At 41.8% G+C, this 16,746-nt stretch overlaps 2 protein-coding genes across 4 annotated transcripts in view; one reads left to right on the top strand and one right to left on the bottom strand.

Moving 5' to 3' along the window:
- CMPK1 (cytidine/uridine monophosphate kinase 1) overlaps positions 1–3,616 on the bottom strand; it is a 34,257-nt gene extending 30,641 nt beyond the window's left edge. Inside the window, exon 1 of the mRNA XM_029230241.1 lies at positions 3,301–3,616. Coding sequence (XP_029086074.1) covers positions 3,301–3,471 — 171 coding nt within the window. The 5' untranslated portion in view covers positions 3,472–3,616. The remainder of the gene's footprint in view (positions 1–3,300) is intronic.
- An 8,296-nt stretch (positions 3,617–11,912) lies between these two features.
- STIL (STIL centriolar assembly protein) overlaps positions 11,913–16,746 on the top strand; it is a 54,021-nt gene continuing 49,187 nt past the window's right edge. For 2 of the 3 annotated variants that reach the window (XR_003794474.1, XM_029228989.1), the window contains exons 1-2: positions 12,591–12,685; positions 14,057–14,143. Coding sequence is in view for 2 of the 3 variants with exons in the window: in XM_029228989.1 (XP_029084822.1) it covers positions 14,100–14,143 (44 nt within the window). In the remaining variant the exon portion in view is untranslated. Of the gene's footprint in view, positions 11,972–12,590; positions 12,686–14,056; positions 14,144–16,746 lie in introns of those variants that run through there. The other variant, XM_029228990.1, reaches the window with a different exon arrangement.

The raw sequence follows: 16,746 nt of genomic DNA on the forward strand, positions 1-16,746 counted from the left end.
AGAATAAATACTAATTACAGAATGTGGAGATTATTTTTAACCCATTGGAGTAATATGGGTATTATCAGTTTGGGTGTGAACACTTAAAAGTCACATTATGATTCAAAAACAAAATATTTAAATACATTCCAATACATCAGTCATAAACCAATTTATTTATTTATTTATTTATTTTGCAGTACGTGGGCTGCGGCCTCTCCCGTTGCGGAGCACAGGCTCCGGAAGCGCAGGCCCAGCAGCCACGGCTCACGGGCCCAGCCACTCTGCGGCATGTGGGATCCTCCCGGACCGGGGCACGAACCCGTGTCCCCTGCATCGGCAGGCGGACCCCCAACCACTGCGCCACCAGGGAAGCCCCATAAACCAATTTTTAAAAAGTAAAACTACAGTGCACTTCAAAGTAAAAACAACCAACCTCATAAATTAAGAACAGGAACTCTAAAACAGAGGAAAAAATTATTTGCATCTATGCATGCCAGATATTTTACCTTATTTCATATTCATAAATACCATACCAGACAGGTGTTATTTCTTCCTTCTTACAGAGGAACCCAAGGTAAAACAACAACTTCTCTGGGACTAAAGAGATAGTAAATGGAACAGTTAGGGTTTGAACCCATATCTGTTTGACTCTAGTAAAGTCTTTTCCCCCTCAGAATGGGAGAAAATATTAGTGACCGACAACAGATTCATCTCCAAAATATACAAACAGCTCCTGCAGCTCAATATTAAAAAAACAAACAACCCAATCAAAAAATGGGCGGATGATCTAAATAGACATTTCTCCGAAGAAGACATACAGATGGCTAAAAAGCATCATTACATCATTGCTAATTATTAGAAAAATGCCAAATAAAACTACAGTGAGGTATCACCTCACACACATCAGAATGGCCATCATCAAAAAATCCACAAACAGGGCTTCCCTGGTGGCGCAGTGGTTGAGAGTCCGCCTGCCACGGGTTTGTGCCCCGGTCCGGGAAGATCCCACATGCTGTGGAGCAGCTGGGCCCGTGAGCCATGTCCGCTGAGCCTGCGCGTCCAGAGCCTGTGCTCTGCAATGGGAGAGGCCACAACAGTGAGAGGCCCGCGTACCACAAAAAAAAAATCCACAAACAATAAAGGCTGGAGAAGGTATGGAGAAAAGGGGACCCTCCCACACTGTTGGTGGGAATGTAAATTGGTACAGCAGCTATGGAGAACAGTATGAAGGTTCCTTAAAAAACTAAAAACAGAGCTACCATGTGATCTAGCAATCCCACTCCTGGGCATGTATCTAGAGATAACCATGATTCAAAAAGATACATGCACCCCAACGTTCATTGCAGTGCTATTTACAATAGCCAGGACATGGGAGCAACCTAAATGTCCTTGACAGAGGAATGGATAAAGAAGACGTGGTTTATATATACAACAGAATATTACTCAGCCATAACAAAGAACGAAATTATGCCATTTGTAGCAACATGGATGGACCTAGAGATTGTCATCATGAGTAAAGAAAGTCAGACAGAGAAAGACAAGTATCATATATCTCTTACATGTGGAATCTATAAAATGGTACAATGGACTTATCTGTAAAACACAAATAGAGTCACAGATGTAGAAAACAAGCTTATGGTTACGGGGGGGGAAGGGAGGGGGAGGGATAAATTGGGATATTGGGATTGACATTTACACACTACTGTGTATAGAAAAGATAACTAATAGGGACCTACTGTATAGTACAAGGAACTTTACTCAATACTCTGTGATGGCCTATATGGGAAAAGAATCTAAAATAGAGTGGATATACGTATATGTATAACTTATTCACTTTGCTGTACACCTGAAACCGATACAACATTGTAAATCAACTATACTTCAATAAAAATAAAAAACAAACAAAAATAAAGTCTTTTCTCCTTCCCCTACTATGCTATTTACATGTAAGAGGTTTCATATATACAACAAAAACTTGAAACCATCCAATTGTCATGCCTTTTAAAAAGTGAAAAGAACGAACAAAAATAAGGAGAAAAATATTTACGTATCTTTTGGTTGAATTAGCTCCACTTATAGTCTTACAAATGATCAACAATTATAAATACAGCTGTAAAACACATAATGAAGATTTTACCATCCGACTTTTTCTGGATGCTCTTTAGAGAATAAAATATAGGACAGGAGTGGGTTGTATGAACCTGGGAGAGGAGTAAAATCCCAAAGCTAATAAAAGCCATATCCTGGAAAAGAGGAGGAAACTATTTTAGAAGTTCTGGGTCAAAACTTTTGCTGGTCACCGAGTTTCACAAGGATTCTTTGGTGTTTTACAGCACTACTGGTCTGCTCTTCTGTTTCTAGATATCTTCTTTTTCCTTCTCTCCCAAGCATCCCCCAGATTCTCCAATAAGCCTTTCACCCACACTGCAGCTAACCACGTATCTGTTCGAAAACTGTTAACGGAATTGAAGCATTAACCTTACCACGCTTTGGGGGGAAAAAGTAACACCATTTTAGACTTGGGAGGCATTTCATACTGAGTTTAAATCTGTGTGCACAGCCTCTGCTGTTCTAGTGGGGGCAACCGAGACTCGGAAAGAGGAAGTGACTTGGCCATGGACTCAGTGTAAGTTGGCAGCCGGGCCAGAGGTTGAAGTTTGATCTCATACTCCACGGCTTTTTCCAACCACACCAACCCGGGCTGAGCCTCAGGGCTGGTACTGACTTGGACGGGTTCAGAACACCTAAAGTAACGCCCTGTCGCCCGGGTCTCCTTTCTAGGATAAAGACCAATTAGTAGACGGTTCAGAGTTTAGCGGGCCTGCAGGAATGGGCGTGGTGGAAAAACCGGTCTCCCCTTCAGGCAGCGGTGGGCTCACCCAGCCTCTAACCCAAATCGACGCTGCTGCCGCCTCCGGCCGCCCCACAACCAGCGACACACTGACCTCTGCGCGCTGGGGGCCCCGGAAGCGGACCCTCCCGGGATCCCTCTCCCAGCCCACTCTCGAGACGAACTTGGTCCCCAAAATGTAAGAAAAGAGGGGCGCAGGAACAAAGCAATCCCAAGCGGTCCCCCTCCTTTCTGGGTCCCCCCGAGGCGGGCGGACGTGGACTACCAGTTCCGACATGCCGCGCGCCGGCGGACCCTCGAACCACCGCCACGCCGACCGTGCGCCGGTCGCCGGGACTCGTAGTCCGCGGCTCCGGGGCTGTGGGGGGGGGGGGCGCGTGGGGGAGGCGCGGACAGACGCGCGCTGCGGGACTGGCCGGCCCGGCGTCCGGTCAAGCACAGGGCGCCGCCGGCTGCCCGGGCCTCACCTCGACGATGCGGGCGCACTGGGTCCCCTTGCCGGCGCCGGGACCGCCGAGGACGAACACGACCTGCGGCCTCATGAGGCGGTGCGGGCAGAGGAAAAGCGGCCGGCCGGTCAGCAGCGGGAAGCTAAGGCCTAGGACGTACAGCAGCCGGCGGCCGCAACGGCGAAGCATGCACCGTGGCTCGGTAGGACGCTGATGCAGCTGACAGCGGCCGGTCAGGCGTTGGAGCGGGAGCGGGGCACGGAAAAGGGGGCGGGCCGAGCCGGCGCCAGCCGCGGTCCAGCCGCCGTGGCTGCCGAGGCGTCCGCGCCGCGGCCGGAAGAGGCGGGCTTCCGCTGCTCTCTCGTTAGCCGCGCCCCTACGTCCTCCACTCGGGGCCGCGCTCGCGTCCTCCCCGCCCCTCTGCTGGCTCATTGATTCTTTCGGTCCGCGGGTCTTTTATCCTGAGCCTCCTGGTGTCGGGCCTGTGCTGGCGTAAGGGATGTGACCCACGGGAGAGCAAAGCCCATTGTCCCTGCTCGCAAGTTTAAATTCCAGGGGCCAGGCAGCCGACCTGAACAAGTCAACACACGAGTAAATAAATGCAAATAGCAATATCGGCTTTGAAGGAACCAAAAGGAGGAATAACAAGAGATGAATGTAATTTGGGTAAGGTAGTCAGACCTCTGAAGAGGTGACATAGAAGCCAAGGCATAAGGATAGCAAAGAGCAAAACTAGGCAAAGACTGGGATAGAGTGTCCCACAAAGAGAGAAAAGGCGAGTGCAAAAAAACCTAAAACTTTCAACTGTTAGAGCAATTGAAAGGCCAGTGAGATCAGAGTTGTGTGAAACGAAGGAGGGAATGAAAGGTGGGAGAGTTTGGCCGACGGCAGATCAGTCAGGCCCTTTGGTTAAGGAAAGGAGTTTGGATTATATTCTAGTTGCAGCAGGAAGCCCTTTTAACTATAACTCCATTTCCCTTCCCCTTGCATTAGGGAAAAACCTTGAGAACAAAAGGAGTCCAAGGAATGAGTCTTAGTGAACAGACCTTTAAAAGTTGGAGAGAGAAGGAGGAACCTGAGAAGGCAGAGCCAGAAAGGTAAGAGGAAAACCAGGAGAATGTGGTGTTCCAGCAAAGAGAGTGTTTGGGGTGGGATTGTGGTGGTGTAGTAGTGAACACTGTTAAAAACAAATGAGTACAGATAAATTGGATTTGGCAGCAGGGAAACTTATGAACTCTACAGTTCTGCCCAAAGCAAATCATACACTATATCTAATTTGAATCCCGATTGAAAAAGGAGTGGATAGGAGATGAGTAAATGAAAACAATACTGAGAATAAGGGTCAAGGCCAAGTTCATTTAGGATGGGCGATAGGGGCCATGCTGTCTAATATGGTAGCCCCCATTTAAAAATGCAAAAAACATTGTTAGCTTGTAAGTCTATACCAAAACAGGTGCCCACAGGCTATAGTTGCTGCCCCCTGGCGTAGCAGAATGCCTGGTGTTAGAAGTCCAATCCAAGCTTAGAGGAACGCTCCAAATCCTCCACCTGCCAGGGAGGAGGACCTAGGACATGTCAGCTGAAAGTAAGAATGACTGGTCATGTTATAAAGAGGTAGTAGGAGTACAAAAAAAAAGGCCATATTGAAGCAAATATGCCTCTTTTCCATTGTGCATGTTCTCTTAAGTGACTTTTCTGTATCTCTTATGGCATAATTGCCAGATTTGAAAGATGTTAAGGGGATGGGGGTCTGTGGAAAAGGGTCTAGGAAGCTATTCTTTGGCTTTTAGTGAAAGCCTTGTGCCATTTTCACATGCGTTAGGAGAGAAACAAAAAGATAGTCTTTCTGGCTCCCATGATAGAATCCACCAGTACTAATGATTCCACATATGAGTCTGGGTTCAAAACTTCATTGTATACTTAGAGCAATATGTAGTGACTTTTCTCTCTTTGACTCCCTGGAGAACTTGACTACAGTAGGCTAAGTCCTTAGTATCCTCCACCTTGCCCATCTCCTGCCAACCATGCTAGGCAACTGAGGAAAATACTAAAGAAGAAAGATATAAAAAAAAGTGAAACCTAGATACCCACATCCGCCAAGGTTTTTCCAGGAAGTTATTTCCAGGAAGAACAAGACTAGGCCAAAAGGACAGTTTATTATTTGTTGGCTCTTTGGGCCTATTCTGGTTATCTGTTCTTACGTAGCAAACCTTAGTGGATTACAACAACAAGAAATGCTTGGCGTGGGAACACCACCCCCAGCCCAAACGTCACACACATTTGGTGACCAGAAGTGTTCGGTTTGAGTAGTGCTGTGGGTAGAGAGAGGAGACACATGGGAGTGTCTTTCCAAGACACCTGTTTACCACACCAGGCAGTCCCATGGAGCCAAGCCAAGGAGGCTATGATCCGTAAACGACACGGTGCTACTCTGATGCTCGAACATTTAACCCCTCTGCTTGTCTAGAGTGAAAGGTCTAACTCTCAGCGCCTTGGTCCTCATTTGTCCCCAAAGAATTCATTTTGCCTTAGCCTTATATCAGTGCTTCTACTCCTTGGAGGTGGCAGAGAAGCAATGAGTTCCACCTAGATGCAAACAATCAGACCCTCGATAAGAAAATGTCTCAATAAGAATATATTGAGTAAATGGCTGTCACCTGTAAATGGTAGAGGGCCATTTCCTACCTAAATCCATAGATTGAATCCATAGATTACATAAATTTGATTAATATCTATTGAATATCCACTATGTGCCAAGGATTTCACTTATATTACTTAGTTTTTGGATGATATTCAAACTTTTAAATAATCAGTACAATCAGAATATTTATAGAGATTTCTGTGCCAGGCATCAGTCCTCTAATTGTGGGGTCTTAAGGAGGTCCTAGGTGTCCCAGGAGAGGGGAAGAGGGCATTCAAAGTTCTCAGGAGAGAAGCTATATCTAACTCATATGGAAATAATTCACTTTTAACCACCAACACAATCTCACCAGTTGTCTGTTGGCTAAACATCAAGCCTTGCCTTATAAAATGCTCGTAATGCTATGAAGTTAGTACTGTCATTTTGCAGATTGAAAAAGAGAACCAGGAAGTGGAAGTACTTTGTTCAAGGCCACAGAGGCAGTAGATAGCAAAGTCAAACTCAAACTTAGCGTGTACAGCTTCAAAATATGCGTTCTTTCTATACATTACTGACCCTTTATGAGATAAAAAGTTCCATACTCACAAAATCCCTTCCAAGTAAGTTCTGTTACAGATGAGAAGACTGATCTCAGAAAGATTTATAACAAGAGCTATCCTCAAAACCCACTCCTACCCATATGAGTTTATTTATCAGGTACGTTAGGTCTTTGGGGCATATATTCAGTGTATGCATACTGTTCCCAGAGTATAGCTATGTTCCTAGTGAACTCTTGAGGGTCTTGAGAAGTAGGGCCTTGTCACCATTTATGTCCTGTTTATCATAATTGTCCTTTAGATATCTGTTCCCATACTTGCATTTTCCCACTCTTGACCACACCTGTTTGCTGGTATGTGCTGTTCATTTTTCAGGATTCAGCTCAGATTTTACTTCTTCCGGGAAGCTCTCTAAATTCCCAAGACTGGGTTAGGTGCCCCTCTTTTGTTTCTACACCCACTACCACCACCACCACACTTACTCCGTTCCTTGCTTACTTCTGGCCTAACACTGTGGCGTATTGTGTATCTCCATACTAGATTTAGAGCTCCTTGAAGGAAGAGACTATGTCTGATTACTCTTTCTACAACATAACAATGTCTTACTGTTACAACGTGATTTGCTCTCTTAAGGGAACTCCAAGGTTCTTGGAAGATTCAGAATATATATCTTGGTTGCTGCCACTCAAGTTCTATCTACAATGGTCTTTGGCAACTACTTCCTTGTAATTCCAGAAATACCTTTCTTGAGTATACCTAGGAACTGGTTTCTAGGATCAGTCTGGGTGATGGAGCAAAGATAGGGCATGTGTGTGGCACAGGTGGGTGGGTGGCAGGCCATATGCTTTGCATTCAGGACTTCACAGCCATCTGTTATATTGTGATCTATTTCCTGGAGGGATGCTTAGCCCATTACACAGCCTGATGCTTAACGGAGGTTCTACAATGAAGATTCACTTTATTCAGATTTGCACGGTTATTGCTGTAATGCTTTATCAAAGGAGCTTTTATCAAAGATTCTGAGAGCATTGGTTAAAAGAAACATGGTCTTTTAAAAGCTGATGTGCCAAATCTGGCAACAGACAATATGCCTACCCTCCTGGGAGTGACTGTCGGCTAAGCTCAGTCCATACTGCAGAATGGCAGCCTGACCAGTGAAGGGAGATTGTCTTTGGCAGGTCTTACAGTGTTTTTGCCTGTTAACTTTGCAAGCCTAGGTAGTTTGGTTATGCCTACAGTGTCTTTGTCTGCAAAATCAGGATGATGGTAAAAAAAATCAGTGTGGCCAATACTTACAGAGAATTTACCGATGTGTGTTATTTGCTCATTCTAGTCTTTATTCCAAACAATCCAAGCTCTAAAAAATAAGTAAAATAAGTCACATGACTTGACACATAAATTATTATTACTACCTCTCCCAAGAGGTTTGAGTCTCAAGGAATTGTGCATAAATTAACAGATTAACAGTCCCCCTTAAAAATATGATGTTGCTTAAAAGCAAAGCTGTAGTTGTTTTGAAAAAGCAGCAGTCCAGCTTAGCTCAGAAGTGTAAATACAGAAAGGGAAAGTTGGGTGTTTGGAGAAATTTAGTAAATAAGGGCAGAACCAGTAACTGATTCCAACTTCCCTGTTCCTGGTGAAAACAATAGCTCTTTAAATCCCACGACTAGCCTATTAGCAGGCACATCAGGGTTTATAACACTGAACATTTACCAGGTCTTATCATAAAGAGCATGTCACGTGGTCAGGGACTGAAAGGGAATAAGGAAAAATGAAAACAATTGATATGTTAGAATGTAGAATTTTGGATTAATTTTTCTCTTTACATTTTTTTCTTTGTAGCATTGCTTATGCGACAAATTCATACATTTTTTTAAAAGTATGACATACTGAGAGGCCCACGTACCGCAAAAAAAAAACAAAAACAAAGTATGACATACTGGAAATGGTTCTCTGTGAAGCAAATTAAAGTGCTTAGAAATTTGAAAAATAATACCGGTAGCTTTTCTCTGTAGGGGCCAATAGCCATAGCAATTCCATGGTGTCCTAAAATGACATAAATATATATAAGCAAGGATCAAAGAATAGCACAGTATATATTCAGTCTATTTAAACTGGCCTGTAATCTAACAATAATTCATATTTGGTTTGGATAATTACCTCTTATTACCCCCCCATAAAATTGTGCCTTCCTTGTTCTTTGCTTGTCATGTCCTTCCAATTCCCCATGCCATCTAGCACAAAGCTTAATGTGTAGTAGATCCTTGGTAGAAAATTTGTAGAGTTTATTTCACTAAGCTTATTCTCTAATTTAACAAATCAATTCCCTTAATCTCTATGTATGTACAGCAATGTGTTGCTCATTTATTAACACTGGCAGTTGTCAGTATACCTGGACTAATAATATATGGGCAGCCTTTTAATTAACTTTCACACTTATTATGAATTAACTCTTTTATGATAATGTACAATATACAAATGAGGAAAATCAATCTTAGAGAGTTTAAATGGCAGAATTGGAGCCAGATGCCCAAAGCCAATGCTTGTTACATCATACCATATTTCAAAAAAAAATTTTCAATACCTAAGGAATAAGCCCTTTGGACTCCTCCACGTTGTCCTAAATATGAGGCTGAGTCATTCCAATCCAAAAATGAAGTCAGTAATTACTTTTCATTCAATTCAAAAAATACCTACTCTATCCATAGCATTTAACGTATATCCTGCTTAGAAGTCCGGTGGTAATAAAATGTTTAATTGAAGTCTTTTTGAGTTATTATTAAGCAAACAAGAAGGCATTTATCTTATTTTATTGCTGTTGTTCAAAAAATTAGCATATACTTCAACTCTCCTCTTGCCCCCTCCTTTCTTTTTTTTTAAACAGAGTTTATTTTTAAGAACAGTTTTACACTAACAGGAAAATTGAGAATATAGTAGAGTCTCCTCATACCACCCCCCACCGCCACCCAGTTTCCCCTATTATTAACATCTTATATTTAGTATGGTACATTGTTACAATTAACTATCCAATATTGGTCACTATTATTAAGATCCATAGTTTATTTACATTTTCTTAGTTTTTAACCCAGTCTTATTTTTCTGTTCCATGATAGCCCATTACATTTAGTTATCTCTTTAGGCTCCTCTTAGCTAGTTTCTCAGACTCTCCTTGTTTTGATAACCTTTACAGTTTTGAGAAGTACAGTTCAGATACTTAATAGGATTCCCCACTGTTGGAATTTGTCTGATGTTTTTCTCAGGATAAGTCTGGATTTATAGATTATTGGAAGGAAGACCACAGAGGTAAAGTGCTGTTTTCATCACAGCATATCAAGTATACATACTATTGGCCTTGATCACCTGGCTGAAATACTGATGGTCAGGTTTCTCCACTGTAAAGTTACTCTTTTCCCCACTCCTTTACATACTGTACACCTTGGAAAGATGTCAATATGCCCAGCCTACACCTAAGGAGTAGAGAGTTGTGTGTTATGCTTGCCTCTTCCTTTTTGTCTAATTCATATCATCTTACAATTTCTCTTTCAGATATTTTAAAGTAGTTCTTAAAAGAAAACATAAATCATGAGGGGCCCACACAAAGTTTTTTTCTTTTACATCCTAAATTCACTCTGTAATCAAATTCTGTTGACTTTACCTTCAAAATATACACAGAATCCAGCAACCTCTCACCACCTCCATTGCGGTTCAAGCCATCAATCTCTCCCTTACATTATTGCAGCAACCTTCTGACAGGCCTTCTTGCTTCTGCCTTTGCTCCCTACAGTTTATTCTCTATGTGGCAACCATAGTAATGCTTTTAAAACCTAAAATCAGATCTTGTCATTCTCCTATTTAAAATCTTCCATTGGCTTCCAGTCTAACTGAAGAGTGCAGGTAAGTCCTTATAATGCCTTATTTGATCTACCAACACCTCCTCCCTCTTCAGCTGTTGATACTCTTCTAACCCACTTTGCTCAGCACATACTGGCCTCCTGCTCTTCCTTGAAGATGCCAGGAAACTCTCACCCCAGGGCCTTTGCACTTAATGTAAAGCATGGCAGCCATCAAAGTGTGCCACCTGTATCTCTCTCTAGAAAGAACTTGACAATTAGCTGCACAGAGTACACTTAGCTGACAGCCTCTTGTTATGGTCTTCTGGATCTGCCTTAATTTTGTGCTTGCTCTTTATGGGAAGCTCCAGGCAATGACTGAGCACAGCAAGGGTTCTCGTCATTTCTGCCTAATGTGGGACTCCTCCAATGGGCAATATTTGCTCCGGAGTTCCCCACTGGGTCAGCCAACTTTGTCAGACGTGCATCACTGGCTAAGGCTCTTCCTGTTCTCACACCAGAGCTGAAGAACTCACCAGCATTTCTCTTAAAATGTGTGCCCTAGATTCTAGGAATTTTTCCAGGAAAGCAGAGAATGACACTCTATGGAGCATGTATTTCTTGGCTCGTTTGATACATTTTTCAGGATGGTGTTTTCACTCTGTCAAAAGGGTGGATGCATATTCAGAACAAGACAGCCTACAAATGCAGCGCAGACTTCAAGACACTCCCACATTGCTCAAGAAACTAACAAAAGTCTAGAGAAACGTAAGTGACATTTGACATTTCGAATCTGGACTCTGCAATAACTAGCTGTGTGATCCCTTGTTGAATAGGCATAGTAATACCTACGTTGACTGTTAGGACAGTCAAATACGATAATGGAGAAGGCTCAATTACCAACGATACTTGTGGAGATAACTATAAATCATCACACTAATACTAATACCATATGCTATATATATAATACCAATACTATATATAATACCAATACCATACATCATACATAATACCAGTTTTCGTTGTGGAGATAAGTATAAATGGCTTATAAATTTGTCACGTTCCTTTCTGCTCAAACAGGAAGGAACTAAAATTTTTTTATGTTATTGAGAGGAAGGGACGATTCTTAGGAAAGAAACTGGAAGAAATCTAACTTCCCCTCTCTTTTTGTCCAATCAAGGGATTTGGTACGCTTCTAGACGCCGAGCGAGGACCAGGGCAACGAGCACTTCCGGTTTCCTCTGCCATCTTCTCATCCGCCAGGCTGGGCTTTTCACTGCGCGTGCGCAAAGCCCGCCCCACCCCGGAACTTAACAGTTGACGAAATTGAAGTGTTTAAATCCTCCGGAATCTAATCCTGGATCGCGGGTGGCGCCCTCCTTTCTCCACGGAAGCTTGGGATTGGTCGGCATGGGACCGGTGCGGGGCGCTGATTGGCTGGAGCGCCAGGGTGTCGCGGCGACCGTGCGTGAGGCCTTCGGCACCGCCCTTGCTCCCTGACGGGTTGGGCTTCTGACCAGTCAGCAGGCGCGGCGCGGACTTCGGTTTCGCGAGCTTCTGTTTGCCGCCCGGGTTCCCGCGACCTCAACGTCCCAGAGAAGGGGCGGAGTCGGCGGAGGCGCTCTTTGGGGCCGACCTCTGTTCCGGCCCAACAAACAAACCTCGACTCGGCGGAGGTTGAGGTGAGTGGGGATATGTGCTTCGGTTCCCCTGAGGAGCGGCAGCAGGACGGGAGGAAGGAGGGTGGGCAACACTCAGGGCCCAGTGGTGGGTTCAGGCCTCCAGGAGCCTGGACTAATGAAGTGAAGGGAAGCTAGTAGGAGAAACAGATTAAGCGGACCATGAATTCCTTGGGAATCGTTTGTACGTAGGTGTGTGAACGTGGTTTGGAATCGATAACGTGCCGTTTAAAGTTTTTACTGTGAAAATTTCTTGACTAAAGCCCTGTGTGCTCGGACAGCTACATAGTAAGGAATCAGTTAACGTTTGAAGTTCGTGGTCTACTGGAAGTAATGTATAAACAACAAAGCGTGAAAATGCTGTGTATGTGAACACAGGCGGTAGTAACACCACCATGGTGCCTAGGAAATGGTTTCACAGAGGAGTTGACATTCGGATTGGATTGTGAAGGATGCTGGGGGTTTACCAGAACTTTCCAAGTAAAGGGGACAGCCTGTATGCAAAGATACTCGCGAACTGCAAGTAGTTCACTTTGATTGTGTTGTTGGAGGAGTGAATAGGGGTTAAGTTTGGAATAATAGGATGGGGCCAGATTTTGAAGGTCCTTTATTCTGTACATAAAGAAGAGCCATCAACTCTTCAAGCAGAATAACTTGATCAGATTTATATAGAAATAACCCTTCTAGCAGCACTGTGGGGACATTTCAGTAAATCTGGTGAGAGCTGATGAAGTCAGGAACTCAGGTAGCAGAGATGGAAAGACAGAATTTACATCAGGGAAGAGGGAGGAAGGAAGAGGTAAGGATGACTTGATGCTTTCTATTATCCAGGGAGAATATGTTTTGCTAGGTATATGTGTTATGTTTCACTAGCTTTAATTGCTTGTGTGTTACTGTCAGAATAAACTGTCTCGTGTGTTTTTTTACAATGAGAAGTAGGTCAACATTATCTTTTTACCCTAATGCATAAAGGAAGAGCAGACAAATATGGAGTTTTAAGACTCTTTTGTTTAATGAAGAAAAACGGCACTTTATTACTTCCTAGAGTTACAACTATCAATCTGAATATTGTTATCCATGACAACCAAGTAGCATAGAAGGACTTTAGAGTTTAAAACATGCATTGCCTGGAAGCTGTGTGACGTCCAGATACCTCTAAGAGGGACTTTTTTTATCAACCTTACAAGGGCACTTTCAATAGGATTTTGTTCTTGTAAATATTTCCAACTTCTGACTTTAACTAAAAAATTCTTCTAAATGACTTCTGCACCAGCATGAATAACTCTCTCCTTCCTTATCTTGCTTTAAACAATTCATTTTTGCTATAATTGAAGTAGAATGTACAGGGCCTAAAGATTAACTCTAAGATTTAATAAAAAGACATAGTAAATAATGAACTGTAAAGAAAGGACTTTGAGGTTTGTATTTTGCTTAGATAATATCTAGATTTAGATATCCAGTGGGCAATTAGAAATATGGGCTTGAAACTCAAAAGAGAGGCAGAAGCCGAAAGTTTGGTATATACAGATAGGTGTGGAAACAATTGAGAGTGGATGAGATTACCCAGAGAAGGTATGTGGAGCCAAAGAAACACCACTGACTTGGCACTGATACAAGTTAGTTTGTGGGTATGCAGCATTTGCCTCCCATCTCCACAAGACTGAAGATTCATTGACTTTATTATAGACCTAATAAACATCTGGCCCAAATTGTTCCTATTTGCTTCTTTGTGGTTTTCTGAATATTACGAGGCTTTTGGTCAAAATCTCATGCCCAAAATACGACTGCCCTACCCAGCTCACTAAATTCATACAAGGATCTTGGGGCAGAATCTGTACTTTCTTTAATGAATAGATATATTGGTGGGTTTTGCTGCCTAGAATAAATATTAACATTAATTATACTGAATACTGTAAAGTATGAAAATCATCAGAATCCACAGGCACTTCATCTTATTAATTATGGATGAAGATACTTCACTTAAGTAACCTAACTTTGTCTGTTATTTTCTTAATATGTGGTTAAATCATGTTTCCTTTTGTTTTTCGTTTTTGTCACTCATTAGTAATATTCTTTTTACTTCTTTAGGATCCTGAGCATGTGAAATTGAGTAAATCATTCACCAACTATCATGGAGCCTATGTATCCTCTCACAGGGACCCAGATGAATACCAGGTATAGAAATATTTTTACAAAATGTTTTCATTCACAGCTGCTCATATAACTTGGGTTGGAATAGAAGGGAAAAAATAATCTTTAGAACCAGGAAAATCTGGGTCCATATCCCAGCTCTACCCCTTATTAGGTGGATGACCGTGTTCAAGTTATTTAACTTCTCTAAGCCTCAGTTTCCTCATCTGTAAATTGGGGACAGTAATCTCTAACAGAAGATAATTGTGAAGGGTTAAATAAGATTACTAAACTAAAGGACCTGAGACATAGTAGGCACTCAGTAAATATTAGTCTTATTTCTTCTTCCCTTATTTTAGTTTCACAGAGGGTCTTTTTATTGATGAAATAGTACCTGAACTTTTGAGGCTAAAGATCACATACATATTTATTTACATCCTAGACAAATGGGAAAGTGGTTGAGTTCCTTCTTCTAAACCCTAATTCCTTGATGGGAAAAATTTCACATTGGATGTATCAAGTTTCCTACATGTCCCTAAGCCTTTGCCCACTCAAGTGGTGTAGGAAGGAGGAGCTTGCCAGCTGTCTCCTGATTTTCTCAATTTGTCATTACTGTGAGGACCAGGCAAATTGGCTTGTGTTATTTGGCTCTTTGGATCATTTATTGTTCTTTTCTCCCCCAGAGAAGAACAATTAATGCTGACGTGTGAATTTTTTTCTTCTAAACTAGAATTGCATCCATGAGTTACCTTTATTTTCTGTATTATTTTTCTTTGTGCCAGATGTTCTTGATGAAGACAATGGGAAGCATGACCCAAAGAGGCTATCATATTCTTTTTGCTTAATTTTGGCCCTTCTGTTCTGTCCTGTTGCTACCTCTTATTCTTTGAAAATTTGTCAACCTCTGTTCTTCTCTTTAATTTTATTATTGGGTCAAATCCATTCCTTACATTCTAGGGAAGTTAATATACTCGTGTGATTTAAACTGATTATTCCTGGTATATTCAACTCTAGTTTTTTAATTCATTTATTGAACTCTGGTTTTCAGTAATCTGTGGGCTTTAGGGCAGCAGTTTTGAATTATTTTTGGTTACAGACCCCTTTGAATATCTGATAGCCATGAATCTCATTCCCTATAAGGAAAAATACTTTTATACATACATGCAACATTTTGCACCCAATTTCAGGGCATTTGTGTCTCTCTTGCCTCTGAAGTCTACCTGTATACCTTAGATTAAGAAAAAGACTATAATGGCATTTATTAAAATCTTGCTCTGCCAGGTTTTGTGCTAAGCACTTTGCATACATTATTTTTATTTAATCTTCACAACAAACCCATGAGGAGTAGGTACTATTATTATCCCCCTCTTTTTTTTTTTAAATGAGGAAACTAGCATAGAGAGATGAACCAACCCAAAGTTATATAGTTGGTAAATGGTATAGCCAATATTTAAACCTGAAATGATTTCTACTCTGTACTGCAAGGAAGTAAACCTGAAGTAGTGTAGGTTGGGCTTTAAAGGTACAATGGACTACTTAGAGCAAAAAGAAATAGCTAACATTGAGCACTTAAAATAAGCCAGGAATTTTTCTAAGCATTTTACATATATTGACTCATATTCAGTATAACTCTACCAGGAGATACTGATGTTATTCTGTTTAACAGCTGAGGAAACTGAGGCACGGAGACATTAAATAACTTGATCAAGGTCACACAGCCAGCAAATTTTGAAGCCAGGTTTCAGACCTAAGCAGCTGATTTCCAGGCTTTGCTTTTAACCCTTATATCATACCGCCTCTCACCAATTGGTAAATAATAAATATATTAGATATAGAGGCATAGATAACTTGACAGTTGGTCACTTACTACCTTTGTGACCTTGAACAAATTTCTTAATTTCAGACTGTGTCCTCATTTCAAAAAAGGGAGATTAAAAATCCTTATAGATATTATGAGCTCAAATCAGACAAAGATTTGAAAGCAAATAGCTAAGAATGTGGTGGATAAAGCACTACATCATTCAGTTTCTACTAGTATAAGCTTTGAAATCAGCCACACTTAGATTCAAATTCCAGCTCTGCTACTTAGTTGCTGTATCAAGTTATAAAAGCTACAGTTTGTTATCTATAAAGTGGACAATAAAGTGTTTCTGGAACAGTTTTGGTGAGAAATATTGTATATGTAAAGTGGCCAGTAGGATGCCTGGTACATAGTAGGTGATCAGTAAATGGGCTAATATATGTATATTTTTTACTGCAATTGACTTCTTTTTTTAAAAAAAAAAAATTATTTATTTATTTATTTATTTGGCTGCGCTGGGTCTTAGTTGCGGCACGCGGGATCCTCCGCTGCAGTGCATGGGCTTCTCTCTAGTTGTGGCCCGAGTGCTCATTAGTTGAGGGCATGGGAGCTTAGTTGCCCCGAGGCATGGGGGATCTTAGTTCCCCAACCCAGAGATCGAACCTGCATCCCCTGCATCGGAAGGCGGATTCTTAACCACTGGACCATTAGGAAAGTCCCTGGGGCTAATATTTTAGTTGAGAAGTTTTATCAGATGAAACATGAAAGTAAGATCTAGAACAAGATATTCTTAGTGCATGATATGATAAATATTTTTTCAGTTCAACTATTTCATAATCTACTACCA

The sequence above is a fragment of the Monodon monoceros genome, unplaced genomic scaffold (assembly GCF_005190385.1).
Source record: "Monodon monoceros isolate NGI ecotype Baffin Bay Population unplaced genomic scaffold, NGI_Narwhal_1 Super_Scaffold_18, whole genome shotgun sequence".
Lineage (NCBI taxonomy): Eukaryota > Metazoa > Chordata > Mammalia > Artiodactyla > Monodontidae > Monodon > Monodon monoceros.